The sequence below is a fragment of the Lampetra planeri genome, chromosome 1 (assembly GCF_965212315.1).
Source record: "Lampetra planeri chromosome 1, kcLamPlan1.2.h2, whole genome shotgun sequence".
NCBI classification, from domain to species: domain Eukaryota; kingdom Metazoa; phylum Chordata; class Hyperoartia; order Petromyzontiformes; family Petromyzontidae; genus Lampetra; species Lampetra planeri.
In genome coordinates, this window is record NC_136107.1 from 33109185 (window position 1) to 33134391 (window position 25207).

Consider the following 25207-nt stretch of genomic DNA (forward strand, 5'->3'; position numbering starts at 1 on the left):
TAAATGTAGCACAATTATTGTATTTCACAATAATTATGTTCACAAACTCCAAAGATTGTAATACATCATGCCCTAATGTGACAGACAGCCCTTGAGTAATCTCAGGCGAGCTCTTTGTAAACCATCTTCTTTCACTTGTTTATAGGGGCAATATTTTGACAAATTTACTTGACAGACATCAAATTTCATAAAACACCAAAAGCCCAGGTTATTCAACAGCCTTTGCGCAACACAACTCAGACTCAACCCTTTGACCCCAACTCCCATTTGTCATTTTCCTCTTTCCCAAAATGCCAAGGCATGGTGGTGTGTGCCATCTTTTTTTGTTTCTGTATTACTCTGCCCTTATCTGCCAATAATGTCTTCAGTTTAAAAGCTCAAATTAAGTGTTAAACCAAATGTGCACAATTGTTTTTTTACGTGCAGTCATTGATGATGAATCTAAGGTCATCAGCTGAGCATACACGATACCATGAATTAAATCTCAAAGCGATTTCATGGATCTTAACTCGGCATCTCTGGTGCTAGTTCGTTGCTCCGGCATGGGCATCACAAGCCTCCCTTGCAGAGCCACACAATAACCAGAATCCGTTTCATAAACCTCATGCTGTGCAGTTCAAGGATGTGGTTTCGCAGTGACATGAGAATTTGACGTGCGGCATAAGCCACGTGATATTTTACGAAGGTTTAAAAAAAAAATAAAGACGCTGGTGCACATTTATTGCATGTTTTTCATCATTGTGCGTTTTGAAGCTTAAAGTAAAAAAAAAGAGCAAGCACACACCAGGGGGAACGGCGCTGAACTCACAGATACATGTTACAGTTTTGTGTTTAATGTCCATCGTGTAAATTTGTACCAATCAAAGTAACATCAGTTTTATAGTTTGTTAAATCTTTTCAACCATAACAAAAACACAACCATTTAATATTAATGTAAGGATTAAAAAACATAATCTTCAGATTTCGTATTCTTAGTTTCTTGACAGTATTTTGTATAATTGATGTCACAAGTGAAAACAGTTTACGGAAAGGCAGTGTCGCCGCGGATGATTACACATCATCGCTCACACACCTTACTAATGCCCTTGCTTTGCCCACCTTCCCACACTCAAAATAATCTGGTTTTCCTCATTGGTCAACTCATGGCCTATCACTGGATTCCCCATTTTATGACTCGACATCTCCTCCCCCCTCCTTCACCAACGTACTAGCAATCGACACTTAGCAAGGCTCCATTTGGCAGGACCTCATCGTGAAGAGGTCATCATGGCCGATGCCATCGATATCATCGCAGCTGACCATCGTTTTCTTCTAATATATCCATCAAGTGTTGCAAAGTGTTAAACCAAACTCCAAGGCCCACTCTTTTTCAGTCTCGTTACCACCACCACCACGTAGCTCAATATCTTATATCCTTGGTTTCCGACCTCTTGGTGTCACTCGTATGTCCGACAATGTAACCTACCTCATAATGAATAATGTATCTTACAGCACATTCTGAATTTGAATTGCAATTGTCATTTATTCGGATTTTATCTCCAATTATAACACATATAACGGTGCCTTGCTGTAGCTTCATTGGGCTCCAATTTACGAGAACACAAATTTAAGTCTTGTTCGTCAACCCAAACAAGGTTTGGAAAATAACCACTTGGTGGAAATGAATAATGAATGTCCAATAAGGAAACTTTTGGCTCGCAGAATTCAAACACCAGTTCGGGACTGCCAATTGGCTTTAGCACTACTTAAAATTCACTCAAATACGAGGACACGGGCTGGGGTTTGAATTTTAATACCAGTTGTGCCATCGGTCAAAGCATTAGGAGAAGTGATCACACTGGCAACTCTTCACAATAAAGAAACATTGCATCACGATATTTTGGAGCGGATTCTGAAGGAACCACAATACGACTTCAACAGCCATTTCAACAGGCTTTTCACCCAACATTAGATGACATTTCTTCATGCCATGAATCACAACTTGTTTTATGTCAATCATGGATATGATGCAATTATACAAATTTAGAGTTTAAAAAGTAAGTGGGCAAGCAGAATATATCGGAAACTAGATGTTAAACAAACTCTTAAAAAGAAAATCTGATTTTAATTAGCCAAGTAATTAAATAATGGCAGCTCAATATTTATGATAGGAATTTAGCATTCACCCTACAAACCACATTTATTGTTAAAATTGGGTCCTAACATTAACTTAAAAACTCTAACTGGATTTAGTGATCAATAATACCACCACTGATTTTGTAATTAAAAGCCTTGTTTATTGAAAATTAACTGAGTTTTCTCTGCTCAGCAACAAAGTATCACATGATTTCTGCTTTCTAAAGAAGTGACAATGTATACTTTTATCGTAATGCTTTAAGTAGGTTAGGCCAGTTTACTGCACTCTGAAGTGTTTAGGACTTCCAGCCAAGTCAGGTTAATTTAAACATGGATATGAACACTCATTAAAATAATCACATTCATGATATTATTCTTTAACAATACATTATCTTGTAATTTTATTTTAATGCAAAAAAACTATTACTTAATTTTAAAACACGTACGCTATATTCCTTGGGTGTTTTGGTAAAGTCACATAGATAGGTTCAAAGAAATAACAAAAAAAATATTTGAACCTATCTACGTGACTTTACCGAAAGACCCAAAGAATATGAATTCCTGCAGCCACAAAAGCTTTAAGTCAAGATCTACATACACTATATTTAATATCGTGCAGCATATGCAATCAAGGCTGGACTACATTCATAGGCAGATAGCAATGCCACCTTAATAATGCAGTCATAGCATCATATTTAGCTATACTGTGCTGCCTGAAATATTACTTTCAATGGCAGTAAAGTTAAAACAGAGAATAGATTTATTATACGTCATTGACACTTCACAATAGGTTTTTAAAAAATTAATACTTCAGCAGAGTGACTATATGCCCTGATTTAGTGAGCAATAATATTCCCACCCTTCTCAACCTCTTGCTAAAACACATGCCAGGAAAGAGTCAGGCTTAACGTGGTTGGGTAGTCTCTCCTTATCCTCTGCTGTTCCTTATGTCAGAAAACATTTCCATGGCATTTTTATACATTCCACTCTCTCAGACTGTTAATATCCAGATTAAAAAGCTCATCACTTCTCTAATGAATACATATGATTCAGTTAAACATCCCTTCAAATTACCTTCACATCACCTACCAACCACTTATAAATATTACATCAGCAACCGTTTTATATACTTTTTCATTAGGCATTGCTTTCTTGAGCCATATTTTACTCTATTAGAAATTTAAAAATTCTGCACAGAACCTAGAAAGAGTAATACTTTTTAAAAAATATTTGTAGAAAAGACTCACAGAGTACAAACATCTATTTTAGGTGGTTGCGGATTGGGATGTTTACATTTATTTTAAGTTGTTGCATGCAAAAGGTAAACTTGAGTGGCTCAAAATAAAACCAAGCGTTCATGAGAACTCGCAAACTCCACTGTATAGACAGCCTGTCTGAAACCTACCTTCTGGATTTCCAACGATAGTCAACCACCTCTTTTCCCAGGAGGTGGGCCATCTCATGCACACCATCATCACGATGGCTCAATGCAATGCAGGACTCCCATCCCTTCATGATCCATCAACCCAACCTCCACATTTCAACGTTTAACGGACATGCATTTCTACCACAGACAGCAGCAAACGATATCAACTCGTATCCTCATGTCCTGTCAAGTGATCCGCTTTCCCCATCGCTTACTTACAGCCAAAACATTCGGACATGCCTTTCATTTACTTGGGCTGTTTACTTGTTGGAAAGATGCATGGGATTCGTTTTGACAGTCAGGGGCTTGTTGGTTGGAGGACGGGTTGAGGACGGGTTGTGGATGGCCGTTGCGATGTGGGGTCGTGACTTGAGGGTGGGTGTGCGGGAGATCTTGGGGCGGGCCGTTGAGGGGCGGGAAGAGGGAAGAGCCATTTGTGGCGATGAACCAAGTTGTTACTTGAGGGTTGAGACGACATCTCGGAAGATGTTCAGGAAGATGTTGGCATGGATCTCGGTGAAGATTAGGCTCGGGCGGAAGCGAATCGATATGTCCCCACAACCACCCAGCACCACTCCTAGTAACATGCACACCAAAAACAAAGATTCCACATAAAGCCATATGGTAGGGATGAGTTGCACGTTTATAAATATCAGACTTTTAAGGACAATTCCAGATCTTTTTCATATTTTCGGATAATTTACAGTGTACTACTTTAAAATGTGCTCAGCACCATTACAGGGGAGCGTGTGTAAGCACGCAAAACAAACGGCGCCGCCACATCGTGAAGGGAAAGCCGAAGGGAAGTGTGGTCATAACCTGAACGTGCGGCCAAGACACACGGGCACACAATAGGCTAAGTTAACAACAAAAAATGCGACACAAAACACGACACTCGAGGCTTAAGGGCAAAGATACGTTAAGCTAGCACACGTCTAACCTCGCCTGTGGAACCCCACACGCAGAATTTGAGATGAAGGTGTGACCCATAGGCAGCTTTTGAAGGGGGAGTAGGGAGTGCGCCTCAGGAAGGCAGGCGTGTTAGAGCCTCTGTGAAGTGGAGCCCTGATCGGAACCGACCACACAAGGTACCAACTGTGTGCAAAGACGAATTTCGGGCGTGGTTCTGGCAACCCACCCCCTCGTGTACCTTTCCGGCCTTCATAGGTGCTCGCTAACAGCATTTGCCCCTACAGTCTGTTAAGGCTACACAGGGGATCTTCATCTCGTGTGTGTGTGTGTGCGCACGTACCTTTATTCCTTGCTAGTAGCACTGCCTTGTTACGAGTGTCCTCATCACGAATGTCGATGGCACAAAATGTGCCCCGTCCTCGTGCTCGACTGAGTATGTTGGGGAATTCATTCTAGAGCGGCGAGAGAGGGGCACAGTTAGGATCCAGTTGTGTGGTGGTCAGAGGTCTTGGGGGTTTGGGTGGCGGAAAATAACAGTGTCATATGTTGGATTGCATTGCAATGGGATGGCTTTAGTCGCATTACAAGTGAACCAGAATGTGAACCTACTCATCTAATTATGTTCGTCTACGTATATATTTAGATTTACGATTTGCATAAAAAAAAAACTTGACTGAGTTTAACATGGTAAAACATGTCGCATTTTGCATCGGGCATCGGTGGTCGCACAACGGTCAAGGGAAGTAACTGAAAATACAAAGAGGCCCCCCCCTTCTCAGAACTGTAAAGAGTCCTGGGGCCCCTATTAAACATAATCTGGCCCCGCACGTGGGTGTGAACGATCGCTATACCTGCAGGTCCGTGAGCCCACGCAGCAGAACGGAGCCCGCATGCTGCACGTTGTCCAGGAGCCGCTCCGCACGCACCACCTTCAGCACCTCCGCCAGCATCAGCGTCTTGCTGGGCTCCCCCATCCACGTGTTGTAAATGCGATACGGCTACACAAAGACAAAGATCCGCCCTATAGCCTTAATAGACTGTTGGGGCAAGTGCTGTTAGCGAGTACCTATTAAGGCCGGCACGACACACGAGGGGGTTGAGTGGGCCAGCTCCACGCCTGGCCACCTTTGTCTCCCCAGTGGTGATGTTTACACACTGTACCAGGTACTCATTTGAGGCTGAGTCGACCTACGGGAGGGCCAGTTCAGATAATAGTCACTGGTGTTGGCCGTGAGGACTCAGGTTACTGGATTCGTCGCGCAGTGCGCTAACCGCTACACTACCGCTCCCCACTTAGGCACAACAACAACCACTATTTGCCATTAACCGGCGGTGATGTCACCACGGCGCTTGTGCCAGGCTATGTGCACTGTAAGGCCAAGTGAAGCGTCGAAGGCTTGCTGGCAGGAGGTCACGAGACAGACCCAGGTGCCATGGGTTAACTGAGATAACTGGCAGATGCACCACTTGTGCCCCCTACTGTGCCAACTTGCTCTGTTTTATCCACCCGGCGCTGCTCTGCCCACCGTTGTTGTTGTAAGGTGACTTTCCAGTAGTGTCCTTCATGAGCCTCCTCCACAGAGACCAATCTTGATACCGCTGGTACCAGTCATCGGCAAGTCCACTCCGCTCCATTTCCTCTTGTACCACATCAGTCCATCTCTTCTCTAGCCCGTGCCCATTTAGCCCCATCTATCTGGCCTAACAGAAGCTGCTTGGCCATGTAGTGGCTTGCCATGCAGGCTACATGACTCAACTAACGCAGTGGTGGCGAGATGTTAACTACCTTTCCTGGTATACAGGTTGTGGGTTCAATCCCGACCATGATACCTGTATATTTTGAGTTTGCATGTTCTCCCCGTGGTCACGTGGAATTTTGTCCGGATCCTCTGGTTTTTCCCTCCACACTTAGAAGCATGCAGTGAGAGTATTTGTTTGCTATACATTTCCACATGATAAGCCACTTCATTGAATTATCATTTGTGGCCAAGTTGCTTCTGAAAGTGAGCTATATAGCTCAGTGAGCCTTACCTGGTAAAATAAAAAATAGTTTAATAGTTTCAAATACCTTGCCGGAGGAGCTCACCAATGGGACTGTGTCCAGATCTTTCAAGGATATGTGAGCTACTCATAGAATCCAGCCTGGTTAAACCCAGGATGGATCGTAGGCAGACCAGCCTGAATGTTTCAAACCGGCAAAAATGTTCTATTAGGAGGGTCCACGTTTCGCAAGCATAGAGAAGGGAGGGCATGACTGTGGATGAGAAGACCAGAAACTTTGTGTGGAGCGATAGACCAGGTAGCTTCCACACAGAGATACACAGATAATGAAAAGATAATGCCGCTCGACTGATTCAGAGTGAGACCTCTGCTGTCAAACCGGAGCTGGTCATAAGTACACTGCCCAAGTATGGGAACTTCTCCACTCTCTCCACAACTGCCCAATCACTCATGGGAAGTTGAGGGAGGGGTGCGTTTGATGACATAAAATACCCAGGGGCAATTGCTTTGTTTTTGTGGGGCTGATGGTAAGGCCCCATCTCTTAGATTAATGCTCCAGGTTTAGCAGTAGCATCTCCAACTCCTCAGAATGGGCAGCAATTACCAGATCATCCACATCCATAATATGGTTGACCAAAAGGGAGCCATTCCTTGACCACACTCAAGCATTGATCTATACCAGATGGAAAATCCACCACTACATCCATACAAAGCTTCTCGAACTACATGGTCAAAGAAGATGTTAAATATTGTAGGGGCCAGAGGACATCCCTGTCACACCCCAAGGTGAACAGAAAAAGGGTCTGACACCATGCAACTTTACTCGGGCCTACTCACCATGATGAAGATCCTTAATGATTCCAAGCAGATGGTATGGGGCTCCAAAAGCGCAAATAATAATCCAGAGCCCTGGCCTATTGATGGTATCATAGGCCTTGACCAGATCAACACAGACGCACATATATGAAAACACCCACACACACCAATTCTGTGCGGAGTTCGTCCTTATAGTAGAAACCGCCGGTGAGCATCTTCTTGCTGAATGTGACGACATCGGGTGGGTTCTCCAGCCCCCAGTGCTCATGTGCCCAGAAGAGGCCTGTAGTACCAGCCCCAGTCTGCACCTCGTCGCACAGAAAGGCTGCCCCATGCTACACATACACACACACGCACGAGTATAAAGATCTCGCACACATAGCCATAAATGCAGATTATCTGTATCAAGTGATCTAAGAGAGCAACTGTTAAGGAAAAAACACTTACACATGCACGAACACATAACCCCACATTTCTACACACCAGTCAATGGTCATCCACACATTCGTACACACTTGCGTGCACATAAACACAGACGCACACAATCAAACAAGCAAACATGTGCATGTTAGAATGCATACATATCCAAAAAATACAAAGATCCCCCATAAGTGCTGTTAGCGAGCACCTATGAAGGCCAGCATAGCACACGAGGGGGTGGGTGGGCCAGCACTGTCCTCGTCCCCCGAATGTCAATGTTTACACACTGCACCAAGTCCTCATTTGAGGCTGAGTCGACCTTGGGGAGGCTCAGGACCAGCTCAGATAATCTTCACTGGTGTTGGCTGTGAGTGGAAATCGAACTCGGGTTGCCGAGTTCGTAACACAGCGTGCTAACCGCTACACTATGTATCCACACACAAACACAAATTAATTTTTGCACTCATGCACATAAATGTGGTAGCAGCACTGTAGCCACATTTCAAGTGTTTGTACCACAGTGCAGCCCCATTGCTTTATAATGGAGTATAAGGTACATGAAGAAATAAATCGCTGAATTGTAGCCGTTGTATAAGCAAACGATTACACCCATTGTTGAAGATTGTTCACGCACCGAGATTCGTGGCAGCTTGAGGACATCGCATTTTGCACGTAATGAAGTTGCTGCCTTGCTCGGCACAAATGCTTAATAAATTGGCAGCCCTGAGCCTGGAGTGGAAAATCCACATTTTCTACTGACAGGTGCCAGTCCACCCATAAGATTATAAAAGTAGGACTCAGCTCTGTGTCTCGACATATAAAAATATACATCAGAGTCCATCAGCCTTTGGGCTTTCCATATGAATCTCAACAAATCGCATTTGTTTAAGCAATAAAACTGTTGACAGGCTCAACCTTCTCTGTCCCATCGTAAGTAAATCTTTAAACATAAATGCTACTGGCTAAACATATGCTTTTAGCAAGAGCATCTGGCAGAGGGATGATGGGAATTTGAACATTTAACCTTTAACTGTGAGTTGAGCTCTCGAAACACAGCGCCACCACACAAGAGCCGAGTGCAAGAGCTGTAATCATGGCGAACCTTAGCAGTGAGTGCACGCAACTTGCGGAAGAAGTCGTCCGAAGCGTGGTTGTCTCCCCCCTCAGCCTGTATAGGCTCCACCACAACGCCAGCAACAGGACGGCCTTTTCGTGCAAACTTCTGCATCAGATCCTCAACCTGCATTGTGGGAATCGTTCAGTTTAAAGCCACAATGCACTCAGGCAATCACTGCCAGCAAGTCACTGGCAACATAACATGGCATGGCTATGGCAGATTTTTACAATTTATGTGCAGCCAATCAAAAGATGGCTTGTTAAAGAGTGTGTTTGTGCCTGATTCTGTTTCAAAAATAATTATTCGTCTGCAGAGAAAACTATTTTGGGTAGTCGTGCGACCTCTGTGTTAAGTAACATCACAAGTACATTTGGTATTCGAGGTATTATGAAAGCACAAGGCTATCACGAAGCCACTATGTTTCACGAACAATTATAATCTGCAGTAGTTGTATAATCGGAGGCGATATTGCGATGTGGCTTTACAATGGAGGTAATTTGCAAGTCATTTTCTAATTTGACGATTTGTTGTGATCGTGATGCCACCAACATGCAATCAGGAGTTGGAATCCCATTGCTCACTACGGGGAACTGTGATCCTTTTTTTTTTACAATAGAAAATTGTGAAAATTGCTGTGGATGATTGCTACAGAATTACGTGAGTGCCTCATGGTTTTTGGACAGATTAATCAATGGCAACAGGAGAAATGAGTAAATGGATAATAGCATTTCTCAGTGTTAGAGTCTTAATGGTTAATGTAACCAAATATATGGCTATTATTTTGTAGACATGCATGTAGTTGTGTGCTCCAGGGCGTTCAACATGAGGTTAGTGCTTCCAAATAAAAAAAAAAGTTCTCGTGTATTTTTAAGAAACCTACTCGGGCACACTACCACAGTGCCCTCTAGTGATGTTAATAGAACATGAAAATCTCTTTTGTGCATTACGTCACCAACTGGAAGTCTGGTTTTTAATGCTTAAACATGCATTCATTGGTCACAGAAGTGGATTTCAATTGCTGCACAACTATAGACTGATACGGTTTTAAATATTAACCGACACACCACTCAAATTGTTTATTTTTTGGCTGCGTCTTCCTGTGTGCAAGCGAGAGTGCGGTATGCGTGACCTCAGCCAGGCAGCGCGCCTCCTCACTCGCGTTCTCCCGGGAGTGCTCCTCCAGCGGGTACTGGAGGCGCGGGAAGGGAGCGATCGGCCAGTCCAGTGAGGGGATGTCCAGCTTGTGGATCGCCTTTGAGTGCGTCGTGGCGAGGCAACCTATGGCACAGACAAAGGCAAAGACCCTCCAGTATAGCCTTAACAGACTGTTGGGGCAAGTGCTATCAAGCGAGCATCTTTGAAGGTCGGCACATCACTCGAGGGGGTGGGTAGCCAGCACCACCACGCACGTTCGTCTTTGTCCCTCCAATGGTGATGTTTAAACATCACACCAAGTACCCATTTAAGGCTGAGTCGATCTAGGGGAGGCCCAGGACCATGTTGGTTGTGAGCAGGAATTGACCTCGGAGCTCCGAGTTTGTAGTACATTTTGCTAACCACACACTTGCATGGTCACGTAACACGCTCATTCGTTCATTAGGTTTTTAGCCAGCTGGCCAGGACTGGGCAAAGATGTTGCCCACTTTCACCGAGGCAATCGGGGAGCAGAGACTTAGGTATTTCTTAACTTACTACTAAAACAACAATAATATATTTAAGAACCCACAATTTAAAAAAATATATATACTCTGAAGAATTACAATAAACAAAGTTTAACTTAAAATATTGTCAATGATTCTCACAGTCTGGGATACTATTCCAGTATCCAATCAAGCTATTCAAATACCATGCCAACCAAGTGATCTCCAAGAGGAAAATAATTGCAATCTAAATGCAGTGCTTGAATGCCATATATCTGGGTGTGTTCGATAAGTACACTTTACCTCCAAATGATACAAAATTGTATTCAATACAAAATATTCTGTATATACAGGGCAGAGTTCCTCAGAGAGTCATGTATCCATTCCGAGGGTTGTAGATCCATTCTTAACATTTTAAGTTTACTTATTATGATGGTATGATCCACGAGGTCAAAGGCTTTATTAGATCAATGAAGGCTGCGAATGCTACTCCCCCATTACCAAGAGCTTCTTGGAGATCAGCCACTAAATTAACAAGAGCTGTTGAAGTGGAATGCCCCTTTTTGAAACCTGATTGGGCACCTCAGATGAGTGAAAATTTGTCCAGATGCCTAAATCATTGCCGATTTAATTTGCATTCTAACATCTTGCTTCAAGTCGGTAGCAATGTGAGTGAACATTAGCAGACGAAATTAACGGAGGACTGTCCAACAAGAGCCTAAGTGGATGCCTTGTTTATTGTCACACTGGTGATCATTTGCAAGGAGATGCAACCCATTTTGAGGAAGGTGCAGACGTTTCACATCAACGCTCACTTACCCATGGTGCGGCCGTGAAAACTACCCATGAAGGACAAGATCGAGAGCTCAGGACTGCCAGGGGACTGCAGACAAAAAGACAAAGACCCCCATGTAGCAGCTTATTGTTGGGACACATGCGGCAAGTGCTGTTCGTGAGCACTTATTAAGGCTCAAACAGCACACAAAGAAGTGGTGTGGTCTATGCCATATATAGCCTTTGCTTCCCAAGTGCTGACGTTTACACACTGCACCAAGTACTCATGTAAAGCTGAGTCAACTTTGTGGAGGCCAAAAACAGATTAAAATACCACTTGCTGTCAATGTTAGCTGTGGCCCTGTAAATGTATCAGAATAGACTAATCACTGTACCACCACATCCCACCATAAACACATGCCCCAGAAACTGCCAACACATCACTCCAAAACACACAACACCCCGCAACACCTCAATCCCTGGTATGACATGGGTATTTCATATATAATCAATCATACAATCAGTATCGCACTATTTTTACAGTGCTTTCACAAAGGCGTGATGTTTCACAGTGGGGTAGTCTGCCATTAGGGGGCGATGTTGCTATGTGGTTTTACCCGATTAGGTATTTTCTACACGGCTTACACATTTTCGAATGTCAAAAAAACATTTACGGTTCACTGTAAAGCAAAAGGGGCGTATTCTATGATTAATTGCAGTATTCACCAGATAAGGTACTGGACTTGAACCGTGAACATCTTATTCAAGCGGCAAACATACAACCATGTATAACCATTGCAGAGGGAGAAATTGCAGCCTTTGTAAATGGATTATGGGTATGTGCATACCTGATTAATCATACTTGTCCTCAACTCTTCAGTAGTGGGTTTGGCTCCTCCTCTCTGCTTATTCTGTTGGAAAGGCAAACATAGCACAACAGGAGAATTTTGATTCATACAGCATCTAAATGCAGTCATGAGACCCATATACATACCCACAACAACCCATACTTTGAGGCTTCATGCACACAATTACACAGACAAAAAGATAGTCTCATAATTATTTGCATAATTCCCAGCTGCCTTTGTATTTCAAATGCAAATGTTCACCCACTAATAAAATTTTCATGAAAAAAAGTTATCCATTGAATACATTCTTAAAGATAATATGCCTAATTTAAATGGGCTCTCACACGATTTTAAATAAAGGCCATCAATATTATGATTTAAGGCCAAGCAGTAAATTCGCACACTGCGCTATGAACTAGGTAACCTGAGTTTCATTACCAGGCATGGCTAATATTAGTCGAAATTAATATGAAAACGGATTTGTCGGCATTTCCATGGGTGGGAATGAGTCTCTCCCTACCACCCTCTCTGGAGATGAAGGGTTAAATGAACCTCCATCCAGGATTTGAACTTGTAGCCTTTCCAATTGTGAATCGAGCACTCGAACCGCAAGCACCACCCGGTCAGATATCCACAGAGGTGTGGACTCGAGTCATGTGACTTGGACTCGAGTCAGACTCGAGTCATGAATTTGATGACTTGCGACTCGACTTGGACTTGCATAACAATGACTTTGTCCCACCTATGAGATGTGGACTCGAGTCATGTGACTTGGACTCGAGTCAGACTCGAGTCATGAATTTGATGACTTGCGACTCGACTTGGACTTGCATAACAATGACTTTGTCCCACCTCTGGATATCCACATTTGAGCCTTTATTTACTGTTACAAGAATGCAGCTTAAAACAAGGACACGATCAATGCAAAATAAGAATTATGAAGCACGTTTGATTGACATTTGGGTTTTATGCGGGAAAGGGTGGTGACTGTGAGCTTAGCGCGGATGAAAGAGACCGTATTTGTTGCCTTGGGAGACAATTTTTGGGTGCCAGACAACAGCCATTTATCTGCACACCACGTCCCCATCAGCACCGACAATGTAGCATTGTGGCACACTTATGTAACATGCAGCGGCATGCATACGTGCAGTGCTTGCCTTATGTTCCCTTCGTGCCTGTACCCCATTGATTCACACGTCGACAACAATTGTCGGGACATGTACAAAACTGAGCAATCTTCCCTTTTAAAACTGTCTACACTACGTGCACATGTATGTGTGATGTGTATCATCGATGCCTAGAAACTATGTTTGGTCTAAAAATCCAAATCCTCACTACCACAAGCCCTCCACCCCTCGTGATTTGGTGAATTGTCATGGTTGTGATTAAATTCAGGAACCAATCATTTTTCTTCTCATTTTTACTGGCTTGTTTGTAATTGTTTCTGTGGTTCTTTTTTCTCTCAAATTTAGTTTTCTCCATTTAAAAGGTCAGTGATTTCCTGCTCGAATTAGCATTTAGGCAGTGCTCATCTCCTGTTTACAACCCTGAGCCACTTGACTTTCCCACAAAATAGTCCTTATTATTACGACCCCAGAGGGATGATGGGTTGAGTCAACCCCCAACCAGGATTTGAACTCACAAACCTACCGATTGCAAGCTGCTCACTGTACTACTTATGTCACCTGGTCAATGAACCAGGTGCACAAATGTAACATGAACATATTATTTGCATACACAATCGTCGATATCTACATGCACAATTAAAAGCATGTCTTTTGAGTATAAAAATATATTATACAATTAACCAAAACATGGATCGATATATCATTAACGAATTACCCATGTGCAGAGGTCTACCCATCTGCACCTGCATTGTCTCTATAGCTGCAAACTATCTAACGACAAAGAATAATAATAGGTTTTTAACCCTTTTTTCTGGCAACAAAACTGACACCTTTTTACAAGGAATCATGTTTACATTAGCCACAATACCTGCAGTCAAAATGCAAAAAAAAACACTCTGATAATGTATGCACTGTCCTTGAAATTGATTGGTCTACACCCGAGACAGCTTTTGTTAGAGCCCAGTCTCATATGGTGTTCGACCAGATGATGCCAAAAGGCGCACAACTCAAAGACAATGCATCATCAGAGTATTGAGGGCACGGGGTAAGCATTTACATCATGAGACCTCCTTTGCCAGTAGCAAAATATAATAATAGGTTTTTTACCCTTTTTTCTGGCAACAAAACTGACACCTTTATACAAAAATTATTTATTGGGGAAAGCCTAGATAAGTAAAAAGTTTCAGGAGTGTCCTGCCATGGAATATGGAGCCATATTAGATCATTTATTTTGCGTGTTGGAGGAAACTTGAAAAAAAAACCCACACAAGATAACACTAACTTCTGTATAGATGGGTCAGGAACTGCTTTCTCTACAGTTAGCTATTGGGAAACTCCAACGCAACAGGATAAGTCTAACAAACACAATGAAGCCTGCGTGGGTCCGCCAACTATGTCTTTACAGTGCTGACTACTCGAATGCATCACCCATGTAATATCTACCTGTTTGTACTATGTGCAAAAATGCACGATTTACAGAAAATGCACTGTGTATATCTGCGCAGGAATGCTGCAGTGGTGTAATGGTTAACTCGCTGGTTTTGCAATCCAAAGGTCATCGGTTTGATCCCTCGGTGCAGCAGATGACACAATGGACAACTTTGTTAAATTAGAATTTCGGCGGCCTATAGCCAACTATTTCTAGCTCCTGCGGAGAGCTTCTCAGCGCTACGCACCTCGCCTGTTGCCCCCACTGATAATCCTCTTCTTCCCACCCCCAATGTGTCCGGATACTACGTAGGATGTGTAGGCATATAGGACTACGAAAGACATTTCATTTTTTGGGGGTGGCGGGGGGTGGAGTGAATTTTTTTGGGGGGGGGGGAGGGGGGTCGACAATTGTTGTCCACTTTCTATAACTTTTTGGATTCAGGCCTTCTGAAAGGCTCTTATAATTTAGTTGACGGACAAACGGAACGCCGGGCTTTCATAAGAGATGCCCATGACTCTTTTAATGCTTGCAGTCTGCACAAGACTCAGTGCAGTCTGTACAAAGTGTACTATATGCACAACATGTACCTTTATACAGAGCGTGCACGTAGCACAGTGTGCACACAGCGAAGAAGTGGTGTGTGTATCACAATGTACGCGTGCAGAGCCTACAAAATATATTCTGCCTTGCGTGCCTTTTGGGTAGATGAGGGTTAAAAGCTGGTATAAAACATTCGTTTTATGCTATCACCATCAAATTGCAGAAGATAAACATTCACTGCAGGTTATTACCAATACACGTATTTTGCACAATGTAATAACCTGACTAAATCTTGATTAGAAGCTTTCGTGACTGCAGGAATTCACTCTCTTTGGTCCTTTCGGTAAAGTCATTTTGTTTATTTTCCTATCTACGTGACTTAACCTGACAAAACTTTGTTAAATTGATGTTAGATTTGAGACCTGTCTCCCAATACAATATAAGCCTTTTTAATAATTGGATCTAAAAGTCATGATTACCACCAGTGCTGTTGAAGCCACGACACGTTGCCATCACTTTCTTCCTTCTGCTAGACCCCACAGATGTTGCAGTGACACAGGGCCTCCTCCTAGGGCTAACTCTTGGATGCTTTATTTGATGACGTAATTTTTCAGAGCCTTTTAGAAACCAATGCTGCATGTTAAATGCGTGCAAAATAAATAAATAAAAAAGCTCACAATGTAGACGCTGATGTCTCTCCTCCACATACAGCAGCTTTATGATTAGCGAAGAGATACAGCGCACACACTACTTTATGTTTAGGGTTACCAACAAACGTAAAGCTGGTAAAATACAGCTTTAATCATTGCTAATAACTCTGCTAAGGTGACCACGATGAAGGCTTTAATTAAGTTGCAAGGTCACTTGCATGTATTGGCTTTGGAATAATGATCCGAGTGTAGTTTGTAATGACACAATAGCCAGATTAGAATTAGATCCAAGATCAAATAAGGATGCACATGTGCACAAACACACACACACACTGATGAAAATACATTTTGTTGGACCCACATTGTCAAGATGTGGCAGTTTTTGCCCATAACATCAGGGTGCCGTATTAAATTTTATACAAAGCAACACTCTGTTAATGAGTCTTGGAAAGTTTAAACCACCTCAGTTTCCTTGTAGATAAATACAAATGGTACTAAGAAAGAGTAAGCTGGAGGAAGGAACATTAGTTAATAGGAAAATATATTAAGCATAATTTACTTCCAGGAATGTAAACTATTGCATTTGCCTTTTTATTAGTTTCAGTGAAAATAAAGTGCAAATGGAAATGCTTTTTTGTACGTTTAAACAGATTAGTATTCCGAAGCACAGATGGCTAGGAGGTGGTACCATTCCAGACTTTGGGAACAGCACAAAAGGTGAAAGGCAGTGGAGTCTTCACAATGTTCTTGGACATATTTATATTGATGGAAGTGGTTTAAAAACAAAGGCAGTAGGGGGAAGAGTTTGAGAGAGGAGACTTGAGGCGAGTGGAAGTAACGTCGTAAAGGTTTTGGTAAACGACAGGAGAGCACGCTCGGCCAGGTCTCATTGTGCAAAGATGGAGTGTCCCACTGTGCTGAATGGGATGTCAACACACCCGATACCAGATGAAGATGGCCTTGAAGGCATTCTCGTTGGAGCAGGACCCACAAGCCATGGTCTGCACCTGCCGGAGTCCAGTGGGAGCCACCTAGGGGACAGACAAAAGTATGTTTACAAACCCAACTTCTTGGATGCACAAGCATAAAGGTAGATTTGAAGTTGTCGTGACTGCAAGGATTCATACTCTTTGATTTTTTCGGTAAAGTCACGTAGGTAAAAAATGAAAATAAATTAAATCACGACGTTTCGGACGCAACACAAGCGTCCTTCTTCAGGTGCCACACTCTTAAGTGTGTGCACTTAAGCGGTGTGACACACACTTAAGAGTGTGACACACTTAAGCAGTGTGACACACACTTAAGAGTGTGACACACTTAAGCGGTGTGCTTTCTCTAAGTTGTCCCCAACTGAAGAAGGATGCTTGTGTTGCGCCTGAAACGTCGTGATTTAATTTATTTTAATTTTTTACCTACGTGACTTTACCGAAAAAACCAAAGAGTAAGCATAAAGGTCCCCTGCATAGCCGTTGCTTATAAAAGTAATCACACCCAGGATGCGTCTGATCTCATCAGATCTTTGAAGCTAGGCAATGCTGTACCTGAATAGTGTGTGGATAGTTGACCACCATGCATAAAGCAGGTGTTATGGGATGCTATAGGCCTATGTTGTGGGCTGCAGAGGGCAGTGTAGCAAAATCAATGTTTGTGTTTTACTATACAGTACTTCCACATGTGCTCCCTGCCTTCAACTCTCATTGACCAGTGTGGTGAAGTATGCTCAAGCAGCCGTCTTGACTGACACACTATTTGGAGACATATCATCCAGCAATAGATTGACAAATGGGTCTACATATAAATAAACAGCCATAAAGACTTTTGGACATGCAGTGTAAATGAGTAACAATTGAGGCCGGCTTGACATGGCACAAGGAGGAGTGGTGTAGACTGCACCATTCTTATGGTAAGTGCCATATTTGGCTCATCAGCATTCCCATCTCTGATGGGACATCACAGACAGACAATGTAGCTCTAGATGGAGTGATTAAGGCTCACTCCGTTTATGTATTATTATTATTTCAGTTAATTTATTAGTTATAGCCCCTGTGAGCCATGCAGCTCTTGAGAAACCTATCTTCAAAATCACCATGAATGTGCCCAATCTCATCAGATTTTGAACATGAACCAGGGTTAGGCCTGCAAGTGAGACTAAATGGGAGACTGATTGCGAATACCAGATAATGTAGGCTAGGGCTGTGCGATGGCCAGGAGAATGCAGTACATAATGTATTCTTGAAACGATCTGCTTTGAGTATGAATTGATTTGCTGTGTGTTCTATGGGTTCTTTCCATACGCCAAATACTAATTAATGGCATTGGCCAAGCATCCCAATGCAGGACCCCTCATGAAAGAGCCTTGAGACTCAGTCGGGCTTTCCTTGTTAATGGTATTATATTTTGCTCAAGTTTACAGAACAAAAGGTCCCATTTATCATATTTAACAAATGCCATTAAGTACGTTTCGAATGTGGGACGGAACATCACTTTCCAGTGAAAACTCCACATACTCTTTGAAGAGACCAGTCAAAAAACACTTACTTTCTCGACTGCTTCCTCGATATCTTGTTACCCATTCTGGTAAGCGTGACTCACACACATGATCTCGGTGCAATCCACAAACCATACACTGCTCTCGAGAAATCCACACCACTGCTGGTTGTATCTGAGTGTGCGAGTGTCTCATACCGACACGAGAGACTTGTGGAGAAGTTGAGGAAGGTCATGCGGAGGTAAAGCTCCCAGTGCCGGTCGGTTAGCAAATGTGGCCTGCCAACACAAGAAAACATAGAAGCCCCGTTGGAACATTTTACCTTACAAACTGCTGGTGCAAATGCCATTGAGGCTAGTATGGTTCACAAAAGAGTGGTGTGGGCAGAATCCTGTATGGTTGGCCGCCTTTGCCTTGTGATATTCACATGGCTGAAATGACCTAAATGAAGCACAGTACTGGTTCACATATGACTTTCCAGTGGTGTTGTGGAAATTCATCGTAGGTTGCTTGCTTCATAATAATGCGATTTAACCAATAAACATTGCTCCAAACGCACACATAGTTACGTACCAACACACATGGACAGAAAAAAACAACTACCATTGTCACTGCCACTTAGCTAATAAGTGGCAGTGACATTGCAATGACACTTGTGCCAAGCTAGGTACACATTAGAGCGTGCACTAACACACATGGTGCTCACCAGATTTGCAGGATCTTGCAGGATACGGAGAAGGGCTGGGTGATTGTAACCTGTGAAAAAACAGGCTAGCAGTTTATTCCCTATACATGTAGTCCAATGTAGCAGTCAATAAAAAAATGCATTCCTTTATGCTTAATAGAATCCACAGTGCAACAAAGACTTGAGGTCAAACAAGATGTCTCACATCAAGGGATTATCCAGGTATATTTTAATAAATAAAATAAGCTGGCAAAGAGGTGGGTAACATGTATTGACGTAATTAATGGGAATGAACTAAACATCCAGCATGAATGGAAGGAGATATAGCATGTGATTAGTTTGGCATTTATTATTACGTGTAGAGATGTACACAGTGCGCGCAGTTGAGCGGGTGCAATTGAGGATGAGCAGGTGAGCGCGTTGAGGCAGGAGGTTGGCGCCGGAGAGCTTAAGTGGGGAGCACGTGAGGAGGGGTATATAAGCGGGAGTGTGCGTGAGCAAAGGGAGTTCATCTTCTTGGTTCTTTCGGTAAAGTCACGTAGAAGGGAAATAATAAAATAATAAAAATAAAACATAATAAAATAATTCTCACGACGTTTCGGCCACAACGCAAGCAGCCGTCCTCAGGTGAAGAACAGGTCTGTCGGAAAGACAGCGTCTGAATGGTGTCAAAGGGAGTTGTTCGGGGACCAAGGGAGGCTAAGTCATTCAGAAAACAACAGGAAGGTCTTTCTATTTTAATAGAAGTGGCACAGGTATATCAGTTAAGACGGAAGACAACAATGTGGAAGGCTGCTTTAGACCTTAATAGAAGCAGGGGACTAAGAGTAATCTTCCATAAAGATGTGATTTATAATACGTGCACATGCGGGTGTATACATATATGTTTCAACAACCAACCACTAGAGTACAGCAAAACACACGTGGGTGTGTGGATCTGCACTGGTGAAATACTTTTTCCCTACCCCTATTCCAAGGGGATTTCCTTCCCATTTTAGCATCATCTTTTCCTGAGAATAGGTTTTCCCCTTTTTTCTGGCAACAAAACAGGCGTTAAGATGTTAAAACACCTGAAACCTTTTACAAGGAATCATGTCTGCATTAACCACAATACTTGTTGTCAGAATGCAAACAAAAAACACTCCGATAATATATGCATTGTCTCTGAAACTGATTGGTCCAGACCAGAGACAGCTTTCTTTGGAGCCTAGTCTCAAAAGGTGTTAGACTAGAGGACGCCAAAGGCATTCTGAGCACAAGTATTGTGGTTAATGCAGACATGATTCCTCGTAAAAGGTTTCAGTTTGGTGTTTTAACATCTTAATACCTGTTTTTGATGCCAGAAAAAAGGGGAAAACATATTCTCATATTTTGGTACTGGCAAAGGAGGTCCCATGATGATCATCCTTTCCTGTTAACGCCATTTCCTTTCTTGCCAAATAAAACATTTTCTGTTCTTTTCTCATTCCTTTTGGATCCCTACAGGGTCCCCTGCAGGGTTTGTGAATCCCAGGGACATCTTATCAATGTAACTCTAGGACTGCGTACCAAGTGGCAGTGATGAGATCTGCATGTACAGGTCCAGCATGCGATTGCCATCCACATCCACCAGGTAGTTGCCCCGACTGGCTGTGTAGTCGCAGAAAAACTGCACGGCCACCGAGTTCTGAGATGCGCGTACACAAAAAACAAAGGTCCCATGTACAGCCTACACAGATTTTGAGGGTCAATGTTGATAGCAACCAACTATTAAAGCTGACACAACACATAAGGCGGCGGTGGTGTGGCCAGCACCATGTCTGGCTGTGCACACACCGTAACAGGTACTCATGTAAGGCCGAATCGACAGGAGGCCCAGGACCAATTCAGATAATCGCCACTGAAGTTTGACATGGCCAAACATTTTAACTCGGCCGCTGGTTTTGTAATGCAGTGCACTAACCACACATGCGCAAACAACTAAACAACCTGCATTCGGGACAAAGACGTAAAGTTTAGATCAACGACCCCTTGTTCAGGCTAAGCAAACTTTGCTCACAATTACAGGCTATTAAAAGTTTAATGTTGAGCGATTTTGCGGTGGTTAGTTGCACGGCAATATGAACCCTGCAACTAGAGTTTGATTCCCACCCACGGCTAACCTCAGTGCGAGTGACATCTGAACTGGTTCAGCACATCCTTCGCCAACCCGCACTGGGGGTTGTAGTTTCGTAAAACAAACCCCGTTACTGACAGGGCATGAGACTTTCACCCAGCATCAATTATAAACGATTAATATTATGTACATTAAAGTGTTTAATTGTCTCAAATGTTTTGCATACCTGAATCTCCCCAAGTTCCTTGGTTAGGACCTGTTATAACACAAATAGAGAGATATGCATGTGGACACATACATCAGCACACACAAATCAAATAATTAAACGCTATTTCAAGCACTATGCACCCAGACTTAATGCAATTGTGAGTGTGTATTTGCGAGTGTGTTTACCATCTAGGCAGGTCAATGAAACCTCATGCCTCATAAAGCGTGTATCAATATTTGCACAAAGAAAATACAAATGTCCTTTCACATACTCTTTGGTTCTTTCGGTAAAGTCACGTAGGTATAAAATAAAATAAATCACGACGTTTCGGGTGCAACACAAGCGTCTGTCATCAGGTGGGAAAGCATGGTCTACTGCTGAGGCAGACTGTTTTAAAAGGTTTGAAACTTGTCAAGGAAGCCCCTGTAGGTCATGTTAATCTGAACCTCACGGTCCAATGCTCACACCAGGAACCAGGCCAATGGAGAAATGTCTGTTTGCATGTAATGCCAACTTTAGTTACTTTACCAACACTTGATTACTTTAATAGTTTTACATGACATAGCTCTATAGCAGCAAACTAGGGAAGTCAAGATGACTCAATGTAGGGGTTATAAACCTTGGATTTGGAGGTAACAACACCAGGGAGAGAAGTCATGCTCGTAAGCATGACGAGTTATGTTCATGGCCTTACCTCGAATCCAGGCAAAATCCCTATTGTGCCGCCTTCAATTTACTACTCACTGCCTCTAGCCTCTTGCCATGTGCCTAGTGTGTTAAGAGCATGGATGATTGCACAATTTCCCCTTATATACGAGCACATCTGAACTTTGGAGAATGGTGGTGCAGCAGTACGCACAACGAAATATGATCCCAGTAACCTTGGATTCCTGGTGATAAATACGAGTGGTATGTGTTATCTAAAACCGTCCTGATCTTCCCCGAGGTTAACTTGGCCTAAAATTAGTACGTGATGTGGTATAAACATCAGCATTGGAAACAACCGGCTATGATGCTCACAACACCACTCCCATGTGTGCTGTGATGCACTGGGCTTGATGGGAGCTCACTTACAAACATTTGCATCTACAGTATACATGGTTAAATCAGGATATCTTCATCATGGTATGGGTGTGAACAAATGCGTATAGATACAGGCACGTGTGCTTTCATGTGTGCATGTTCTTTCATGCATGCAAGCACAAAGAGTAGCCTTATACATTTGTGCACATGTGAAGAGTCATGCACATTTTTACAAGTGGAATGCATGTATATGTTGGTGTGAATTAAATAATAATTAAATAAAGATGACAACCACGAAGACACATACGCTCGTAATTTAAAGTGGAACTTATCAACCATAAAGACTTGTGTCGAGCTTTCTAAAGGGTTTTAACCTGAAACCTGATTCCGAAATGTGCAATATTGATTCGTAGTTGAAATGTGAACCTTGTTTCTCCCTCCCATTCGTCATCACAAGCTAGAAAAAGCACACATGGCAAAGAAGTTCAAGGTTGAATGCCCATCTAAGAGTTGAACCAATCAATACCAATAAGATACTGGGCTCAAATCCAGAAAGTTATCAGTACTGTAAAAAAATGGGGACTCAAGAATATAAAGAGATGATAATCTCAGCACAGTCACCACTGACTGCAAACACACAAAATGATGTTAAGTTTTGTTTCATTTAATTCAACGCATTCCATTTATCAGGGCTAACATTTATAATTCGTGACAATTTTAGGTCATTGGCTGGATATGATGAGCCTATTGAATGAAGCCAAATCTACAGCAATTTAAAGGAACCAAATGCCTGACAATGTACTGTTACACAGCCTGTTGTGAATTCTAGTTGTACATTTTTCATTTTTCTCATATGATACCAACAGCTCTATTGAATACAATTGGAACTTTAAAAAAATCAGTTGCTTGTGTGATGTGGTCAACTGCAGCACTGGGAGGCAAAGATTAGCCGAGTTGAATTAACTGGCCTCAAATTCCCCTCGCGTGCCTTCCAGGCCTCAACAAATGATTGCCAACAGCCGTAACCTCTGGGAATCCTTGCGGATTAACTGGGAAGCTTGCTATTTGTGCATTTGAATTAACATTTATGCATGGGAGTGCTGTGCGAGTGCACGCATGGCTTTGCAAGTTATCAACCCAGTTTGTCTTACTTGTGATTTGGGCCCTGGCACGGTCGTCTTCATGAGGGGACCCTCGTACTCTGGGAGACCCTGGTCATGGAGCGAGGGAGAGGCCTGAGCCCCCATTGCTCTCCCTGTGGATGAGATAATGCATACACAAGGAAAAATATCTCCTATGTAGCCTATACAGACTGTGAGGACAAGTCCTGTTGGGGACACCATCCCCGTGTGCTTAGGGGACCACGAGGGGGTGGTGTCGTCAGCAAAATGCCTAAGTGGACTTTGTCACCCCCATGCTGATGTTTAAGCACTGCAACAGATACTCATTTAAGGATAAGTTAACCTAGGAGGCCCATGATCTTTTTAGATACTAATCCGCCAGGTATGTTAGCCGTGGCCAGGAATAAAACTGAGGTTGCCAGGTTCGTAAAGCAGTGCTAACCACTGAGCCACCACTCTACTCAAAGACAAAGATGCCCCGTATAGCCTTAACAGACTGTAGGGGCAAGTGCTGTTAGCAAGCACCTATGAAGGCCGGCACAGCACACGAGGGGGTGGGTGGCCAACACCACGCCCGGCCGCCTTTGTCTCCCCAGTGGCGATGTTTACACATCGCACTAGGTACTCATTTTAGGCTGAGTCGACCTAGGGGAGGCCCGGGACCGGTTCAGATAATCGTCACTGGTGTTGGCCATGAGCGGGAATCGAACTCGGGTCGCCGGGTTCATAGCGCAGCATGCTAACCGCTACACTATCGCTCCCCACTCTACTCAAATGCACACACCCACACACATTCGTGTTATTCTTACAGACTGCACTCTGATATATTTCTAGCAACCTAGACTTAATCTCCAACCACACACATCAGTAGCATATGGGCCTATTACTGTTAGGAACCTCCTGGTTACACCAGCCCACAGGGGATTATTGTGTCCGTCCATCCTTCGTGCATCCAAAAATGGGAAGGGTGGGGCTGGGTGGGGAGGGGCTGGGTGGGGGGTTGGAAGGGGCTGGTCACCCCGTGGTGCCCTTATAAAACTCAACGTTTAACCTACTCATGCCGGCTTGTGCCCGCCCTGACAGTCAGGCATATTTGCGGAATACACCACGCCACCGTTGACCCTGGCCATTGACCGAGCAACCAAACGTCCCTACCAGCTCCCTCCGCAGGAATGTGCTTGCAAGAATTGCTCACATAATGGGCTGCTCTTGAAGCCACTATTCACCACCAAGCAGTGGGCACGTCACCACAGCTCATGTCAAGCTAGGTGTACTTTGAGATCACTTTAAGTGCCAAAGGCTCACTGGAAATAAGTCCAGGTCTTATGGGTTAACTGAATGGGATGATTGGCAGATGCGCCAACTGTGCTTATCACTGTGCCATCTTATCATAGCCCATGACAGGAAGGACCACACATGCTCCCTCACTTTTGTTGCCCCAGTGCTGATGTAACCCTTTTGGTACTGAAGGACACCCATTTTACATGAAGTCAATAAGGCCAAAGATGATTGAGATACCCAGTGACAAGATGATCTCGTCCAATGTGGCATAGAATTTAACCTGGGTGGATGAAATTGTTGCAGTGTATTAACCAAATCTACACCACACATAAAAAGCATAACCCAAATCGATTGTGGTACTTTAATACCAGCAACCATTTTCACATCATAACAAATGTGTTTAGTGCAAGTCATAATTTTTATTGTGTTAATGAATGCTGCATTTTAATTCGTTTAATATATTTTCATATATTTTGTTGCCCTAAATT

General features: G+C 43.1%; 1 protein-coding gene across 3 annotated transcripts in view; it reads right to left on the reverse strand.

Annotated features, from left to right (window-relative positions):
- Positions 1 to 25207, reverse strand: part of ABAT (4-aminobutyrate aminotransferase) — a 63931-nt gene continuing 38724 nt past the window's right edge. For all 3 annotated transcript variants that reach the window (XM_078599012.1, XM_078599003.1, XM_078599022.1), the window contains 14 exons: positions 23469 to 23572; positions 21313 to 21342; positions 20540 to 20657; positions 19013 to 19062; positions 18504 to 18584; positions 16757 to 16849; positions 12070 to 12132; positions 11267 to 11330; positions 9937 to 10085; positions 8793 to 8930; positions 7438 to 7605; positions 5305 to 5451; positions 4794 to 4905; positions 1 to 4118 (listed from right to left, as the gene is read on the reverse strand). In XM_078599012.1, the coding sequence (XP_078455138.1) occupies positions 3997 to 4118; positions 4794 to 4905; positions 5305 to 5451; positions 7438 to 7605; positions 8793 to 8930; positions 9937 to 10085; positions 11267 to 11330; positions 12070 to 12132; positions 16757 to 16849; positions 18504 to 18584; positions 19013 to 19062; positions 20540 to 20657; positions 21313 to 21342; positions 23469 to 23572 (1439 nt within the window). In that variant the 3' untranslated portion in view covers positions 1 to 3996. The remainder of the gene's footprint in view (positions 4119 to 4793; positions 4906 to 5304; positions 5452 to 7437; positions 7606 to 8792; positions 8931 to 9936; positions 10086 to 11266; positions 11331 to 12069; positions 12133 to 16756; positions 16850 to 18503; positions 18585 to 19012; positions 19063 to 20539; positions 20658 to 21312; positions 21343 to 23468; positions 23573 to 25207) is intronic.